This window comes from Euphorbia lathyris, chromosome 1 (genome assembly GCF_963576675.1).
Source record: "Euphorbia lathyris chromosome 1, ddEupLath1.1, whole genome shotgun sequence".
Classification (NCBI taxonomy): domain Eukaryota; kingdom Viridiplantae; phylum Streptophyta; class Magnoliopsida; order Malpighiales; family Euphorbiaceae; genus Euphorbia; species Euphorbia lathyris.
Window position 1 is genome coordinate 63,417,469 of NC_088910.1, and position 17,367 is coordinate 63,434,835.

The 17,367-nt window shown below is 36.3% G+C and overlaps 2 protein-coding genes across 2 annotated transcripts; one reads left to right on the forward strand and one right to left on the reverse strand.

The window, feature by feature from the left end:
• On the forward strand, positions 1-7,631 carry LOC136235496 (elongator complex protein 2). Its single transcript, XM_066025208.1, has 10 exons — positions 1-321; positions 416-503; positions 867-952; positions 1,252-1,405; positions 2,228-2,388; positions 2,480-3,157; positions 3,933-4,254; positions 4,645-4,862; positions 6,498-6,675; positions 6,980-7,631. The coding sequence occupies exons 1-10, from the start codon at positions 166-168 to the stop codon at positions 7,477-7,479; spliced, it is 2,541 nt and encodes an 846-aa protein (XP_065881280.1). The 5' UTR covers positions 1-165; the 3' UTR covers positions 7,480-7,631.
• Positions 7,632-9,988: 2,357 nt separating this feature from the next.
• Positions 9,989-12,674, reverse strand: LOC136235505 (RAF-like serine/threonine-protein kinase PRAF). Its single transcript, XM_066025219.1, has 2 exons — positions 11,243-12,674; positions 9,989-11,116 (listed from the first exon to the last, which is right to left on the reverse strand). The coding sequence occupies exons 1-2, from the start codon at positions 12,532-12,534 to the stop codon at positions 10,255-10,257; spliced, it is 2,154 nt and encodes a 717-aa protein (XP_065881291.1). The 5' UTR covers positions 12,535-12,674; the 3' UTR covers positions 9,989-10,254.
• Positions 12,675-17,367: the final 4,693 nt, after the last annotated feature.

Consider the following 17,367-nt stretch of genomic DNA (forward strand, 5'->3'; position numbering starts at 1 on the left):
CTTTTTCCTTCCGGCTTCTTGTCGAGCTTCCTTTGTAGAACTTCTCCTTTCACTACTGCCTGAACGCTAATACAAAGTCTACAGTTCGGCCGCCTCTTTCAATTCGATTTCTCAAACTAAAAATCACTTCAACTTTTTCTCAAGTCTTCACATATTCAAACCATTATGTCTACAAAGTCCAATGCTAATAGCAATGGAGTCGAAGTGAAGAGACTGTTTATAGGAGCAGGATGCAACAGAGTAGTGAACAATGTTTCATGGGGTGCCTGTGGTTTGGTTTCCTTTGGTGCCCAAAACGCCGTCGCTATATTCTTCCCGGAGGTCTCCTTCTCTTCCTTTTGATTTCATCTTCTGGATTTATGCTCTTGTATTCTAACTCTTACCTTCGGTTTTGGAATTTGGAATTTTGGAGCAGACTGCTCAGATTTTGACTACACTTCCGGGCCACAGGGCCTCTGTCAATTGCACCCACTGGATTCCATCCAATAAGTTTGCTTTCAGAGGTACTTTTTTTTTTGTTCAATTGCTGTGTTCAGTATCAACGTTCTTTATTTTAGTTGCTTCAGTATTTAAATTTGAATTAGGTTTATAAATTCTCCATGCTTTATTGGTTGCCGAGGAATGTTATGAAACGACAAAACAAGGAGGAAGTTCAAAGAAAAAAAATCATTTTGAGCATTAACTTTAAAGCTTACAGGCTATTTCTACCTCACTTCCCTCCTATCTTGAAATATAGTTAATTTCTTTAGTTTGGAGAGTTATAAATAAGTTAAAAAGCCTCAGAAGTAAGAAATCAAAATATTGCATTTTTTCTTCACTGGTTTTTGTTTTTTAACTTCTTAATGGACATTGCTATTTGTACACAGCAAATCACTTAGAGCAGCACTATATGCTTTCTGGAGATTCTGATGGTGTCATTATCCTTTGGGAAGTGTCGCTTGCTGAAAGAAAGGTGACATTTTGAGATTTTAATTTAATTTTGACTTCAGTATTATTATATGCAAAATATTTTGCTAATGTCTGAAAATTCTTGTGCATGTCTCCTTGTTTGTAACTGCCTTGCAATTTGCATTTACTAACACCTTCGACTTATAGTTGTCATAGCTATGCTCTTTCTGCTTTGGTGGTACCTAAATGATTTGGTATTTCTGGATATCAAAGAGATACCAGAGAAAAAGGCAGTCTGCTGTTCTATGTTTATGTTATGTACAGTTGTTTCTTCTTTCATTTTCTCTTTGGTTCCATTTACAGTGGCAACAAGTATTACAGTTACCCCAGTCACACAAGAAGAGCGTTACATGCATCACTGGGATTATGATTTCTAAAACAGAAGCACTCTTTGCATCTACTTCCTCTGATGGCACAGTTTACATATGGGAACTGATCATTCCATCTTCTCCTGGTGGTAAGACAAAAATTACGAATTTTTTCGTTGCTTTCATCAGTTATACAACTTAACATTCAGAATGTTTAGACTGCTTGTTATTGATATTGCCATGAAATGCACTCCAATAGTTGATCGTATGGGTGTTTTCTTTTCTTACTTTACCAGACCCCTCTTTGTTATTCTTTAAGAGAGTAGTCACAACTATAACAAGCCTTAATCCCAACTATTTCGGTTTAGCTATACGGTTCCATCTTTTCCAACCATCCTTGTGAAAAATAAGTTGTTAGTACTGAAATAACTCAATTTTTGGTAGTTCAATGTTTTGAACTTCTTTTTTAGTTTTTCTGCTGTTTGATATACGTGTATTGTTGTTTGTTTTTATATCTATGCGTAATGCATATGTTATTCATCCAGCACCAGCAAGAGGGAGAATTGAAGAGAGAATATATTATGTGAGATATACGTGCTGTTCAAATTCATAGGGCCTTCAATGGTGTGTGTGTTTTTTCCTTTCCGTCTCATAATGGATAGGGATAAATTATTGCCTAATTATTTAACTTGCATTTGGTCTTATTGTTTTGAGGGTCATGGAAGTGCATCATAAGAATGTAAAATAAGTTTTCGATCTCACTTGTCTTAATTTACAGTTAAGTATTGCTTGAATTTAGTTTTACAATATGATAGAATCAACCAAGTGATAGGTTTTGGATGAAGAATTATTTGGTCCTTGGATTCAATGAGACATGATTGTGTGATTGATTATTTGGTACTGCTAGGTTATGCAAAATTTAATGCTAAAACAGCATGTTGCTTTGTGATAATTGAATTCTGTTACTGTAGGTGAATGTAAATTATCATGTCTAGAGACCCTCTTTGTTGGCTCGAAGGCTATGGTGGCTCTATCATTGGCTGAATTACCTGGAAATTCCAACTATATAGTCCTTGCAATGGGGGGATTAGATAGCAAAATTCATATATACTGTGGGGAGAGGACAGGAAAGGTATCTAGCTTGAGTTGTATACACATTTGCATGTTCTTTTTTCTGTGGGCGGCTAAGATATAATGGGTACTGTCTAATCTTATGTATCCAGTTCATCCATGCTTGTGAGTTGAAGGCACATACAGATTGGATTCGTAGTTTGGACTTCTCATTACCAATTTGTATGGATGGTGTAGACAATAGCATTTTGCTTGTAAGTTCTTCTCAAGACAAAGGAATTCGCATATGGAAAATGGCTCCTAGAGGTTCATTAGCCAACTGCACGGGCATGTACAAGAAAGAGGACATTAGCCTGGCTTCTTATATTGAGGGTCCTGTACTTGTAGCTGGTTCTTCGACTTATCAGATATCATTAGAATCTCTTCTAATTGGACATGAGGATTGGGTTTACTCAGTCGAGTGGCAACCCCCTTTAACCACATCTGCTGACAGGGGTACCTACCATCAACCTCAAAGCATTTTGTCTGCTTCAATGGACAAGACAATGATGATATGGCAACCAGAAAAGAAAACTGGTATCTGGATGAATGTGGTCACTGTTGGGGAATTAAGTCATTCTGCTCTTGGATTTTATGGGGGTCACTGGAGTTCAGACGGAAAGGCAATTGTGGCACATGGATATGGTGGATCCTTTCATATGTGGAAAAATGTTGGTATCAATATGGATAATTGGAAACCACAGAAGATCCCATCTGGGCATTTTGCTGCGGTAACAGACATTGTGTGGGCAAGGTCTGGTGAATACATATTATCAGTCAGTCATGACCAGGTGATTTGTTTTTTTAGTGATAAGAAATAGTTCCTTGAATAATATCATATCTGAAATATCTGATCATGCATGCTTATGGTTCAGAGCGTACTTTTTGGATAATGTTGTTCATATGAAAGACTATATTCTCCGGATGAGTCTTTTGATTAAATATATATGGTGCACCTGTCAAATATCATCCATGACGAATGAGATTATAGTTAGTTTCTTACAACCTATAAAATGAAAAGTTAATCATGGACTGTTTAATGAATGATTTAGTAGATATAAATAGAATTCTGATCTGATGTTTAATTGAAAAGCTTGAATTGAAAGTATGAAATGTAGAAATTAACTTCCAGGCCTTTCCGGAACCACTAAGCTAAGGTTTGTGCCTTGCATGCATACATTAATGTTTATGATATGATTAGTGTCATTGAACATCTTAAAGCTGGATTGTGTTTGCAGTTAGTTTATTTGGATTTCCTCGGATTATTCTCAATTGTCAAATGGCAAACTTCTAAAATAAATGTGAATTCACATGCTCCCTTCTTTCTGCATGCTATTAAGCAATATTCACAGGGATAAAGACAATCAACAAAATAACTACTTGAAGACAGTTGGTGCTGGTAGTAATTGAAACTAGTTTATATTTCAAGTTCTGTTTTTATTTTGGTGTCCGATAGGCTCATACAACTGTATATAAATTGTAAAGCAATGTGTTTTGAACAGATAAGTCTGAATGCTATATTACACATCTCTTAAAATAGTCACTAACTCTCAATCTTCATTTCAGACAACTCGTGTTTTTGCCCCATGGAAAAATGAAGCTTCTCCCTCAAATGAAGAGTCTTGGCATGAAATTTCTCGCCCTCAAATTCATGGTCATGACATTAACTGTGCGTGCATCATCCAAGGAAAGGGCAACCATCGTTTTGTGAGTGGAGCTGATGAGAAAGTTGCCAGAGTTTTTGAGGCTCCTTTGTCTTTTTTAAAAACATTAAGTCATACCACATCTCAAAATTCTAATCTCCATAATGAAGTTGAAGAGGATGTCCAGATTTTGGGTGCAAATATGTCTGCCCTTGGGCTGTCACAGAAACCTATCTACGTGCATTGTGAGTCTTCTCTCTCTCTCCTCTCCATATATGCTTCTGGGTTGCAATTTGCAAATGGATCATAAGAAAATTACACCCAATTGATATATGTAGACTAGATTGGGTACGGGTACCTGCATATTTCCAGTTCCAGGACTTGCATTATAAGCTTAGTATGCCTCTTTTGACCTGTCACAACTTCTTTCTGTAGTCAGTATTCCCATCAGTAATTCCAGTACTGATTCCAGCGGAATGCTTGTGTCACTGATGATGTTTCCACTTTATACAGATCATGTTAGCATCCCCCAACTTGTTCCCTTTGTAATTAGTTTGAGAAATTGAACCAACTTGTTGCCTGTTCAACAGCTGATTAAAAATTATAGAACATTTTAATGATTTTGTTTTCTGCAGCTAATCACGATGCTCCAGATAGGAATGGGAATAATGGTCTTGATACCCTTGAAAGCATTCCTGATGCAGTTCCAGTTGTGTTTACTGAAGCTCCAATCGAAGATCAATTGGCGTACAACACCCTGTGGCCGGAGTCGCACAAACTGTACGGTCATGGAAATGAGTTGTTTTCTTTATGTTGTGATCATGAAGGAAAACTTGTTGCTTCATCATGTAAGGTATATATCTGTCTTCTATACTCTATCTGAAAATATATGTGAATGGCTGGGTGAGTTCACCTACCGTAGGCGAGGATGTGCATGGCTAACTGGAGGGAACTTAAAATTGTATTGGCAATTTATTATTCAGTATTGTTGCTAAAATGTTATTATATCGTTATGTTCTGTTGCAGAGCATGCATTTGAAGTGAATAACATTTCATTTGTTAGGATCACGAGTTTACATGTCTGCAATCAATGAGCCTGATAGGATATTTTTCATCATTTGTTTGCATGGTAAACTCACTGCATCTGATTTTGGAATATATAAATATTCTGGTCAGCAAGAAATAGTGATATATTAACTATCAAAACCTGATTGACCTAGGAGTGTTTGGTTAGATAAACTTAGACTATGGAATGGGAATGATAGTGAATTATTCCCCTTATTATGACAATTATTCATTCCCTCTCCTTTTCACTTCAATCAAATTTCATTCCCACTCCTAATGATTTAAAAAAAAAAAAAAAAAAAAAAAAAAAAAAAAAAAAAAACATATAACATATCCACGTTTTACCAACACAAGCCCACCACTATTTTACCAAATCACACGTACACATCCATTCATAATTTATAATTTATAGATATATTACATGCAAATGCTTTTCCTACTAGTTTATAATACAACTTTTTTTTACAGTAAAAGAAAAAGTTATCATTAATAAACCATTAATTTATTTTCTGGATGATTTAAATTTTTTTATTATTATTTAGTTTAATTGAAGTTATCATTAGTATTATTATTTACTAAACTATTTTTAATAAATTTTGTACTCATTTCGATTCCGATCATTAAAAAACCAAATAGCTTCAAAGGAAATTACATTCCGATTTCAGATTGAACCAAACATATTGAACGATTCTGATTCCGCCACATTCCGTTTCCATTTCCCATTCTGAAGTTTAAAACAAACACACCCTAAATATATTAGAACTCGTGAAAAGCACCAAAGTTCTTTTTTAAATGCGAAGTTGTCCAAAAATAAGTAGGGATTATCATCTGCACTTAATGAAGTCTGTGAGAGAAAATATTACTTGGTTTATGGACGGAATCTATTTGGAACAACAACAACAAAGCCTTAGTCTCGAAATGATTCGGGGTCGGCTAACATGAACCATCATATGAAACCATTAGTAATTGCTATATAATAATAATGATCAATTATGATACTGTACTTTAGTGGCTAAACTCATCTATTGCATAGTCCACATATACATGTTGAAATTTTGACACAATATAACAAAGAAAACTATCATGGTTGCCAGAAAGTGATATGGGGAAGATGTTGATGAGCCTTGTATTCTTCTGTAGAGGGCGTGTTTCTTTCCATACCATGCATGTAGCACTTTCTTGAAATAAATGTGAAATTGATTTCATATGTGATGTATGACCATATTATTTGTTATACTGCTAAAATATGGACTAATTATCCATCATCAAGATACTAATTCGATGTAATTTAGTAATATTACGGTTTATCAAACTGTCCAAAACTTTCAACTTTAATTTCTTGATTGATTTTTGTCTCTCTGCATGCTGCAGTCTGCATCTATCTTAGGCTTGTGAACTATTTCAAATGAGTGTTTTATTGCAGGCCCAGTCAGCAACAGTAGCAGAAATATGGCTGTGGCAAGTAGGTTCCTGGAAATCAGTTGGTCGCTTGCAGTCTCATAGCTTAACAGTTACACAGATGGAATTCTCTCATGATGATAGTATGCTTTTGGCTGTCTCAAGAGATCGACAATTCTCCATTTTCAGAATCTTAAGAACAGGTAGTTATTAACAAGCATTTTTGAAAGTGCTTCCTTGTATTGTTTGTGCCTTTCTATTCACAAGTTCAACATGCATTGCATTTTAAGTCCTCCTGATGGGCATAACCTATCTTAGGATAGAGGATGTCATGTGAATGAAATTTTGTTTTTACCTCTTCCAGTCAGAAATAGATTTATGTCATTTTATCTTCAGTGAGTTTATGGACAAAGGTTAATTTGTATAGATAGTATAATTTCAGTTTATGTGACGAAATACCCTAATGAGCCACCTGAAATGAAACTTTACAAGTAATTTCTTGTATAGGTACCGATGAGATTAGTTACCAGCTTGTAGCAAGACAAGAAGCTCACAAGAGAATTATATGGTCATGTTCTTGGAATCCATTTGGTCATGAATTTGCAACTGGTTCAAGGGACAAGACAGTGAAGATCTGGGCAGTGGAGAAACAATCTTCGGTTAAACAGATAACGACTTTACCACAATTCAACAGCAGTGTAACTGCCCTGTCTTGGGTTGGCATTGATCGTCAACGAAATCAGGGACTTGTCGCAGTTGGAATGGAAACTGGACTCATTGAGTTGTGGAGCCTTACCATCAAAAGATCTGAGGATGGCAGTATCAGAGCACAAGATGTGGTGGTTGCTCTTACCGTACGGCTAGATCCTTCCATATGCCATGTTTCGTCAGTAAACCGAATGTCTTGGAGAAACAATGAAAAGAGTGAAGATTGCAATAGTTTGGAACTTGGTAGCTGTGGAGGTGATCAGTGTGTGAGAGTGTACAAGGTCACTGTGAATGAATGAATGAATGTGTATCCATAAGAAATTTGGTAATGTTGAATTCTTCTGAATATAGATTTTGAAGATCACTTTAGCAGACACTTAGGCGGCTGTTGTAATATGTTGAAGTCTAGATAGATGATTATTTGAATGCAATGATTAGATTAAAGGTGGCATTTGGAGAATAAGCAGCAGCTGCAGCAGCATTTTGAAAGAATGTGGTCCAATAGTTAGGCATAAGTCATAACTTAGAAGGCAGCCAAGCCACTTGATTGATATGGTATATCATTGTAGGCGCAGGCAAACAATCACCCATCTCTGCTCTGCTCTTGATCGTTGAAGGTTGAGATGTCAACTAGTATTTTCTCTTAATTTATTTTTAAATTGATTGAAACCCACTTGGAGTTATAAGAGCTGGTAACAACTATTGTCACTTGGATGCATTTAGTAACAAGGATAAGTAACATCCTATTAGAGAGGTTGTAGCTTTTTAAAATATTGTGGGGTAAAAAAATATTAATTAATAAGAGGGACCAAAATTATAATTAACTAGGGATTAATAGCATTTTTTACTAAAAAAAATAATCTGCACAAGACACGCTTGACACATAACGTGCCAGACCACGCGCCAGATCCAGCGCTCTTGCGCCCTGGTGTGGCTTGCAAACAGATTATTTTTGGATTTTAGGGGATCAAACACTGTTTGTTAGCAACAGAGGTAACAAACTTAATTCGGTAATATGCAAGTCATGAGCTCTCTAACGGGTAGTTGTTACTTAATCCATTTAGTAATAACTAAATCATCCCACTTAATTGCTCTAAGAATAATTACGTAATTACGTAAAAATTTAATATTCAAATGATAAATTCAGTTACAAAAACAAGTGTAATTAACAACTAAATCATCCCACTAGAATTGCTCTAAGAATAATTACATAAAAATTTAATATTCAAATGATAAATTCAGTTACAAAAACAAGTGTAAGTAACAACTAAATCATCCCACTAGAATTGCTCTAAGAATAATTACATAAAAATTTAATATTCAAATGATAAATTCAGTTACAAAACAAGAAAAAAGTGGTACACTTGTATTATTATTTTGCAACATTTGGTGCATCTATTTTTATTTACTACAAGTAGAAAAATAATAATTGTTACTTGGTGGGATTTCCTATTTTTGGTTAAAAATTTGATAATAGTCCTTCACTGAAATTAAGGGAAGAATGGGAAGACAGCAACTCCATTAAGGTTTTGTAAACACGTGGTTATAGGGTTAATCACCTGAAATTTCTTGAATGTCGATAAATAAAACCTTGGACGTTTATACTCGAGAGAGAATCTAATACCCTCTGCAGATTCTCTGTTTTAGGTCAAAATATTAATTGATGAGCTTAAGGAAAATGTATGTTCCAGTTGGTGGGAGGCCAAATCAATCAATTCACGTCGACTTGAGTTTTGATAACATTTAAGTGACAACTTTCCCCAATACTTGGTAAATTGGATTTGAGTCCTCATACTAGTTGCTATTTCAATAATTACCTAATAATAGAATCATAACAATGTCCAAATAGTAGCTGCCGTCCACATGAGAGAGTTATACAGATTTGTGTGTATTCAGTTGATTGACCGGTACATAGAGATAGAGAGTAAAAAATAACAAGAAATTACAGAAATTAATTTTATTAAGTTCTTTCAAACTTGATATTCTATGATTTTCAACATTAGAATCGTCAAATCGATATTCTCCTCTCCCAAACTTGACGTAAAAATTAAATAAAGACCACATCAATAACAAAATCATTGATTAATGGCTTAATGTGAAAAAATAATTAATAAAATGTTTAATCCTTACAACATATAAAGTTCAGAGATTTAATTATTTTTTTTTTGCTTTTTTGTCATCGTCATATGTAATTTTACTATGCCAATGATTTTATATATTTGCGATGACACAACAAGATTCATATTTTATGTGCAGGATCCTCACAAGGATCCCGGTCCTTGCTAAATCCTCCCCCTCACAAGGATTACTGCCTTCAAGACTGGAAATTGGCTCATCAAACTGAACTGAAAGTGACTTTAAAGAGAAACAAATGCACCATATTTAAGAATAATTCTTTAAGCATGACATTTTATCTGTAGGATTATTTTATTATTTTTATTTTTTGAGAGAAACGCTACGCGGACTAATTTACATGAAGTGGAGGATGGCCCAACGCCAGCTAAGATTTCAAAAAAACCAGTGAAGAATGGACTGTAATATAAGCACTTTTCTAATTAGAGTATAATATGCACTCATAAAGTTATCAAAACTAGAAAGGGCAAAAGGAACAAAACAACATACAAAGCTGCTCTCCATAACCAAATGTCCTGTTTCTTATGGACCAAATGCACTTCATTTTATTCATTCACAAGTAAATTGATCAAAAACTTCATTTACCAATGTCTATGCAAATGTGAATACCACAAAATGAAATAATTGATTAAAAGCTCTTACCTTTTATATAAACATTTATTAACTCATACCATATCAACTGCACATAACAATAATATATTATGAAGTTTGAGCTTTTACAGTATATAACCCCAGATTACTTTCATTTCCTATGACACTAAACAATATAATACACAAAAAAGGGTAAATATGTGACCAACGTTCCTTATTATCTACCACAAATACATAACCACAAACCAATACCAATATAAAACTAGAATAAAAAAATTAAAATTAAACATGTAAATCCACACACCCTTCATTCAAAATTGTTTCTTTTTCTCTTACCCTTTCCAATGGGCCTATATTGGCTGGGAAGTTCTGTTCTGTTGCTTGATGCTGTCATTAGGAAGCTGAGAAGATTCTGGCAGTACAACTGCTCCACCTGCAGTCATAGTTTGGTAATGGGATGGAATTGTGGGAGCAATAGGCTGAGTATAGTAAATCTGTGCATGAGCAGGATCTGCAAACTCGTAACCATAATTAGCAGGGACACCAGAAACTGGAGAACCAGACTGGGAGGGATGATGAACTTGAGAGTAACCAACATACTGCTGTTGATGTTGGTTAGAAGAGACCTGAACTAATTGGGGTGTACCAGCATTTGCTGTTCTATACATGCCTGAATTGGCCATTTCAGGTTTGGCCATTGGAGCATTCCTCATAGGATTATAGGTGGCCTGAGGAGGTGCCATTGTTGGATTTGGCTGTGTTTGGGGGTTACAAGGGACTGTAGCCGTTGGTTCATTCATACTAGATTGCTGCATAGGTAAATTATAGGCTTGGGGTTGTCTTGTTTGGACATAGTAAACTGGGTATTGCTGATCAAGCTGGTGATGATGTTGTTGCTGAGGAGGGTAAACAGAGTAATATGCTGGCATGGGAACAGCCCCGCCCGGGTGATGTTGAATGTAATGAGTACCAGCATGAATGAACTGTTGCGGTTGCTGTGGCTGCTGCTGTTGTTCAAATTGGGGTTGCAATACATACCCAGAATCCTGAACTTGTTGCTGAATCTGAATTTGGGGATTTGGATCAGAGACATTCATCTTTGTATCAACTGGATTAGAAGCACCCCTGCTAACTCCAGCTGGAATATGCATAACCTGATTTTGATAAATCATGGGTTTTTGTCGATTTATAGCATTGCTAACGCTATTATCACTGAAATATAATTAAAACAACAAATCAACAATACAATTCAAACCCAATCAAGTAATAACGTTGCTATAAAATTCATATATCATCTAAGAGATCAAGCAAATGTAATAAAGGAGCATCTGTAAGTACCTAGAAACGGAATCTGGAGAAGGTAATTGCGCTTCTCCACCACTTGATGATTTCTGCTGTGTCTGAGGCGGCTGCGATTGCGGCAGGGACGGCTTCCTATAACCAAGTGGAACCCCATGGTCTGATCTCTCATCATCAGAGTATATACGATTATGATAATCGCCCACCATCATCGGAGGCCCCACCGGCACACCTGAAATAGCTATAGAAACTGGCATCGGCGGGGGTGATGAAATAGGCATAAAACAATCATCTTTTTTTTGGCCAACACCACCACCACCGCCACTAACATTAATCTGTGCAAACTGCTCCTCGATCCCAACCACTTTCTGATCCTGCAAAACCCCTCTAATCCCTCCAGCTCCAACAGAACCATCCTCCACATGAACTCTAATCGGAGGCAAATTGGCAAGAGAAGGTGAAGAAGAAGTAGAGCCAAATGAAGACGAATTCTCCAACATGGGAGAATCAGGCACCGAATGGACATCCTGACCCTGCTTGACATTCTTCTGCAACGCCTCCACATCTCTAACACCACCCCCAACCAAATCAAGATTAGTATTCCCATTGAGACTATCATCATCAAGCCCAAGCAAGCAATTGACCGAAGCTGAATCAGAAAACCCTCTATTCAGCAATCCAGCCGCCCCATTCAACGCGTTTAAGAACCAGTCTTCAGACTTAGCATTACTTTCCAAAATCGGCCCAATAGACTGAGACGAATCCGGTTTGAGGGGAAATAGAAACAAACGAAGCCGCGACGGTTTCCCAGAATTGGCAGCGTTGCTATTGGTACGGTCATACTCATCGATCATATTCTCCAGATCCTCATCGGTAGTGACAGAAATTAGAGAATCCAAGTCCTCACTGGGGAGCTGATATTTAAGAGTGAAAGCACGGCCGTTGAGAAGAGTATTGGCAAGACGGGAAGAGAGGGAAGAAAGAGTGGTGTGGCGGTCGACAACAACGATGCGAGTGTCTCCCCCGACGTAGCAGAGGGACTTGTCGTGAGGACGAGGGACGATGTGGCCGCCGTAAGAACACATGAGACGGAGCTTTGAAGAGAGGAGAGGCGGGTCATTGAAGTAGGAATCGGTGGTACGAGAGCGAGGAGTGGAATCGGTGGAGTCGGGGTAGGTGGAAACGGCGGCGGCGGCGGCGGCGGCGGCGGCGGTATTAGAGGCGGAGATGTGAGGAGGAATAGAGTTGGTGGTGGGAGTAGAGGTGCAGGAGACGGCGGCGGTGGTGGCAGAAGCAGGAGTTTGTTGCGGAGGAGGTGGTGGTGGGTCCATTAGGAAATGGAGGGGGGAGAGAGGGGAGATGGCGTAGTGGAAATTGATGCTCTTATAGTCACACCTGGGCCTCTCTCTCTCTCTTCTAAACCAAACCAGCTAGTTTTCGTTTTTCTTTTTCTTTTTTCTTTTTCTTTTTGTTTAAATACTAAAATTACTAACTTCCTAATTTGTGAAGGTAACGGAGAAGAAGAAGAAGAAGGGAAAATATAATAAAATAAAATAAAAAAGACGAGTCAAACGGTTGTTGACAGCTTGTTTACTCATTGGGGGTTCGCTACTCTACATTTGTGCTTACCTAATAACCTATTTCTTTTTTACAACTATCTATGTTTATGATTCCCTCCCACCATCATCAACTCTTCATTTACTCATTACCCCTCTCCAATGTTTTTACTCAGTTTGATTAAGAATTTTATTCATCAAAAGCCCAATGTATATAATAAAATTATGGGATTTCCAGCTACCGTCGTTCTTCTTATGTGTCGGGATCGGTCCTTTTGAACACTTTGACAATCAAATATAAAGAAGAAATGGTGAAGATAAATAATCCATGAGTGCAAGAGACAAAGAGAGTAAACCAAGATCCTATGCCATTAACGAAGTCCTATATATAGAGGTGATATTGGTAAAACGTATCTAACTCCTAAGAGCAAGTGAACTCTATCGTTATAAGTAGTAAACATTCCTAAGAACGGTATCAATCCCACATAGACTAGTTTTACATTCCCTACTCGACTAAAACTCTATGTTAACTAATGAGTTGGTTAAGAAGTTTGTTGTTTTGAAATCTATTTCTAAGTTAAATTTAAAAGCTATGATTTATGATTGGTTATTTTATGAATGAGTGGAAGACTGAGATATATGGATTCCTATGTCTAGCTCCTATGGTATCAAGTCGTGTTGTGTTGTAATAAAGACTGGACTCAAAAGATAGTAACTTTCCTTAATAAGTTAAATAACCTTGGCCTAAGATTATTAACTCTATTCCTAATTCCTTAGACTGGTGCTTGATTAGGCAAAATCTCTAAGTTACTAAGAAGCATGAATATTAATGAAAGTTAAAGCTTAATTCGTAACTTAGACTACAAAGCTGCACTATCCGATTAAGGCACAAGTAAAGATAGGTTTGCTTAATTGAATTAGCTTTCACAACTCAACTCCTATACTATTACTTGTTTAGGTTTCTTAGCATAGAAAGACAATTATTTCTAATTTTATCTTCTAGTTTATTACTTTTTACAACACCCATTAAACAATGACGTGATTTAAACCATATTCACTAAACACGGTTCACCTTTAATCTCAGCCGAAGGGTGATTTAGCTCATAATGAAGCTAAAACACAGATTGGGGGAAAGATGTAAAGATGGTGAGCCCATGTTTATCAAATACGTTTTAAGATTCAATATAAGACTGAATATGAGATAAAGAGAATTACACTTTAATAAGTAAATTGATAAACTTGAGATGAAGAACAAACCAATAATGAAATCTTATAACTAAGGAACGATTGTACATTGGTTGATTGAATACAAAATGAATCTGAACTTACTTGAATATAAAACGAACTAAACAAACTAAAAACTACTTTGTGCTAGAATTATGAATAACTAAAATTGAATACCTAATACAATGTTTCTAGCCTCTATTTATAGTGCTATTACAACTATCCTGGCGTAATTAGCTATTCTGTTTATCTCTGAGTCGTGGTGTTTGTGTTTAATTTAAAGTTGAATAACTGAAGTAGAATTGGAGCAGGATTCGTAGAGCTACTCGGCAAGTAAAGGGTCTTACTTGCCGAATAGGTGTCCAAAATCGGGCGATTAAGGTTGACTTTAGCTCTATCTCGTTGACTAGGCTTGATGACTGTATGGTCTGGACGAGTAACTTGAACTCGCCGATAAGCTCTTGTTACTCATCGAGTAGCAAACCCTACTCACCCAGTAGAGTGTCTTTCAATCTCCATTTTGCTCCATTTTTACTCTGTTTCTTCCTTGGTTGTACTTGAAACACCTTAAAGTGCATATCAAGCAGATAATGGAGAAAATACTACATAATCCATGGTATATAGATGATAATTACACGTAAATAGGGCTAGAACCATGCCTAAAACGCTATATAAAATGGTGCCAACAAAAGGTTGGATAATTAGTTTAATTACTAAAATGCCCTTGGATATTTGGTCAAGTAGGTATGATCTCTGTTAGGCTTGCCCCTTGAATAGGTTCAGATATAGGATTCTCGAGCTTAGTTGGTCTGCGACCCATATTCCTCATCAATTAGTCTCCCACTCTCCAAAAGTGTGGTGACGAACCATTTGATGTGGGGTTATGGGGGTGTGGCAGATGACCTTGCGGGGATGTTTGTGCCCATTGTTGAGCTTGAACAAAAAATAACTGTTTGTGGTGCCATATGTTCTTTATAATTTTGTCATGTGTTTGCATCTAAAGATGAAGCGTGTTTTACGTAAAGCATGCATCATGAAGAGGCATGAAGTGATTGTTGTGTCAGAGTGATACATGGGATTATTAGGATGTGAATCCCAATAATGAGCTTGGCCTTTCTTCTTTTTCCTATTTTATAAAAGGGGAAAAAATTCATGCGACAAATTTTACTCATTCGAATTCTCTTGAGAGCAAAGAAAATAGAAAGTGATTTTCTAAGCAAGATTGGTTCATTGTTCATGGTGAAGGTGGTAGTCTAGTGTGTTATTGTTCGCTGCTTCAAGCTGGTTATTCCGAGGAGACTGAGGTCAGTTCTTTCTTAAACCCTATTTGTTACACATTTTTTGTTTTTTTTTTCTTGGGTGTGCTTTTGGATGGTGTGGGTCTATTGTCTGTTAAGCATGTCCAGTGAAATAAGCGGTAAGAGAATACGGTTATTAGGCACCATTTTTACGCATCCGGCCTTTGTTGAAAGTGGTTGGGTGAGACAAAAGAAAAGGAAAGGAGTTGTAGTGAAGGGTGAGCAAGGGTTCGAAGGGAAAAAATGAACAATGGTAGTGGAGAAACCTTGTGTGAGGAAACCACTGTTAGTGAAGATGACATATTATTTTTCCAATCCTTTGATCGATGTGCAGCTTAACAGGGTGATTATAGAGGTGATAGTGCCAGAGGATTTGTTGAAAGATGGTGAGAAGCTTGTGGATCTATATAAGAGGATGCAGAGTAAAGTGTGGCCTCGCGGCTCCAAAGTGTCGAGTTCTTATGGGCCATGATTTGATTTGGTAGACAGATGGGGCGCTCCAGATTCCAAATGGTTGGAAGAAGCTTGGAGTATTATTCTTCTGAAAGATCTAGGGGCGAACTCGATGATGTTTTGTATTAGGGAGTCATATGAGTTATCCATTCTTCTAAAGACTGTTAGGGCTAATGATTGATAAGCTCAAAATATACCTAAAATAACATGCATAAAGATGTCAATTTTATGTAAAAAATACACTAATTATATTATTTTGGAAAGATTTTATGTTGGTATTTGTTACTTGTGTGCAAGGTGTTAATTATTTGGAAAAATCCAAATAGGAGCAAAAATGGAGTAGAAATGAGTAAAAAATCAAGTTTTCAGTGAAAGACGCGTACGAAAGTCAAAAGCCGCGTCAGAGATTTAAAGCAAACAACAAAGGAAGTGATGAAAAGTCTCTATCGCGACCGAGATTATCGAAATCTTGATTGCGACACGCGCCTAGCAAAGCCAGCAGTGTGATTCCATCCATTCCTTCCTCTTCCCTATGTCGCGGCAGAGATTCATGAAATCTCTACAGAAACAGCGAAGGCATTTAGGCACAATTAACATGTTTTAATTTCCAAACGACACATCCTTTCATCCGGATAGAGGCGACTCTTCATCAATGGACACATATTTTCAGCACACCGACAATTATAAATAGAGGAAGAATTCAAAGTTTCAATGTTATTCTAGTTCATAATTGTGTTAGAGACATACTTGTTAGACAAAGTTACAAGTTGTATAAATAGTTATATATACAAGATAAAGATTTTATAGTTTACATTAGAGTTTTCTTCGAAGTCGAGTTTATACTCTTTAGTTGACCGAAAGGTGTTATTTTGAGGATTCAGCGAGAGGAACCAGTATTGGGGGCGACCCACGGTCTGACAAACCTACGAAGTTGAGTAAAGGATTGACAACTCGGAACTCAATGTAGTCAAATGCCATCCAAACTTCTTCTTCTCTATTAACTTGTGATGTTTCAATTCAAACTAATAATTATCTTTTTAATACAATTCCATTTTCACTATTGTTTTATTTAAAGTTAGATCTAACGATATTCTTTAAGTATATCTAATTGGTGTTTTCATGCAAAAAAAAATATTTAGAAAGAAATTTGGTATTTTCTCATGCGAACTTTGTTGAACACTTAAGCAAATTCGGATTTACATTTGGTCATTGCGGTAATTCGAATAATCGGGTTTAGATTCCGAATTTGATGAAGGTTTTCAGTCTTAGGCCGAAAGGTATATCTTGATTACAGTTCAATTCCTTTAAATTGAATTAATTGATAATTTGTTATATCTTTCTAAACAAATCAAAGTTATAAGTTGTGTTTTCGCTTAGTGTAAATAAGCCTTGGAATTAACTTTAATCTAAACATAATTTCTATAAATTGTAATCTAAACTATAACCAAAATTTGAATTAGAAACCTTTTTAAACCATTTAACGATTTTTCTATTTAACCTCAAGAAAACGAATTTAATCAGAAATATAAGTTTTTATTATCAATTATATTATTTTGGAAAGATTTTACGTTGGTATTTGTTACTTGTGTGCAAGGTGTTAATTATTTGGAAAAATCCAAATATGAGCAAAAAT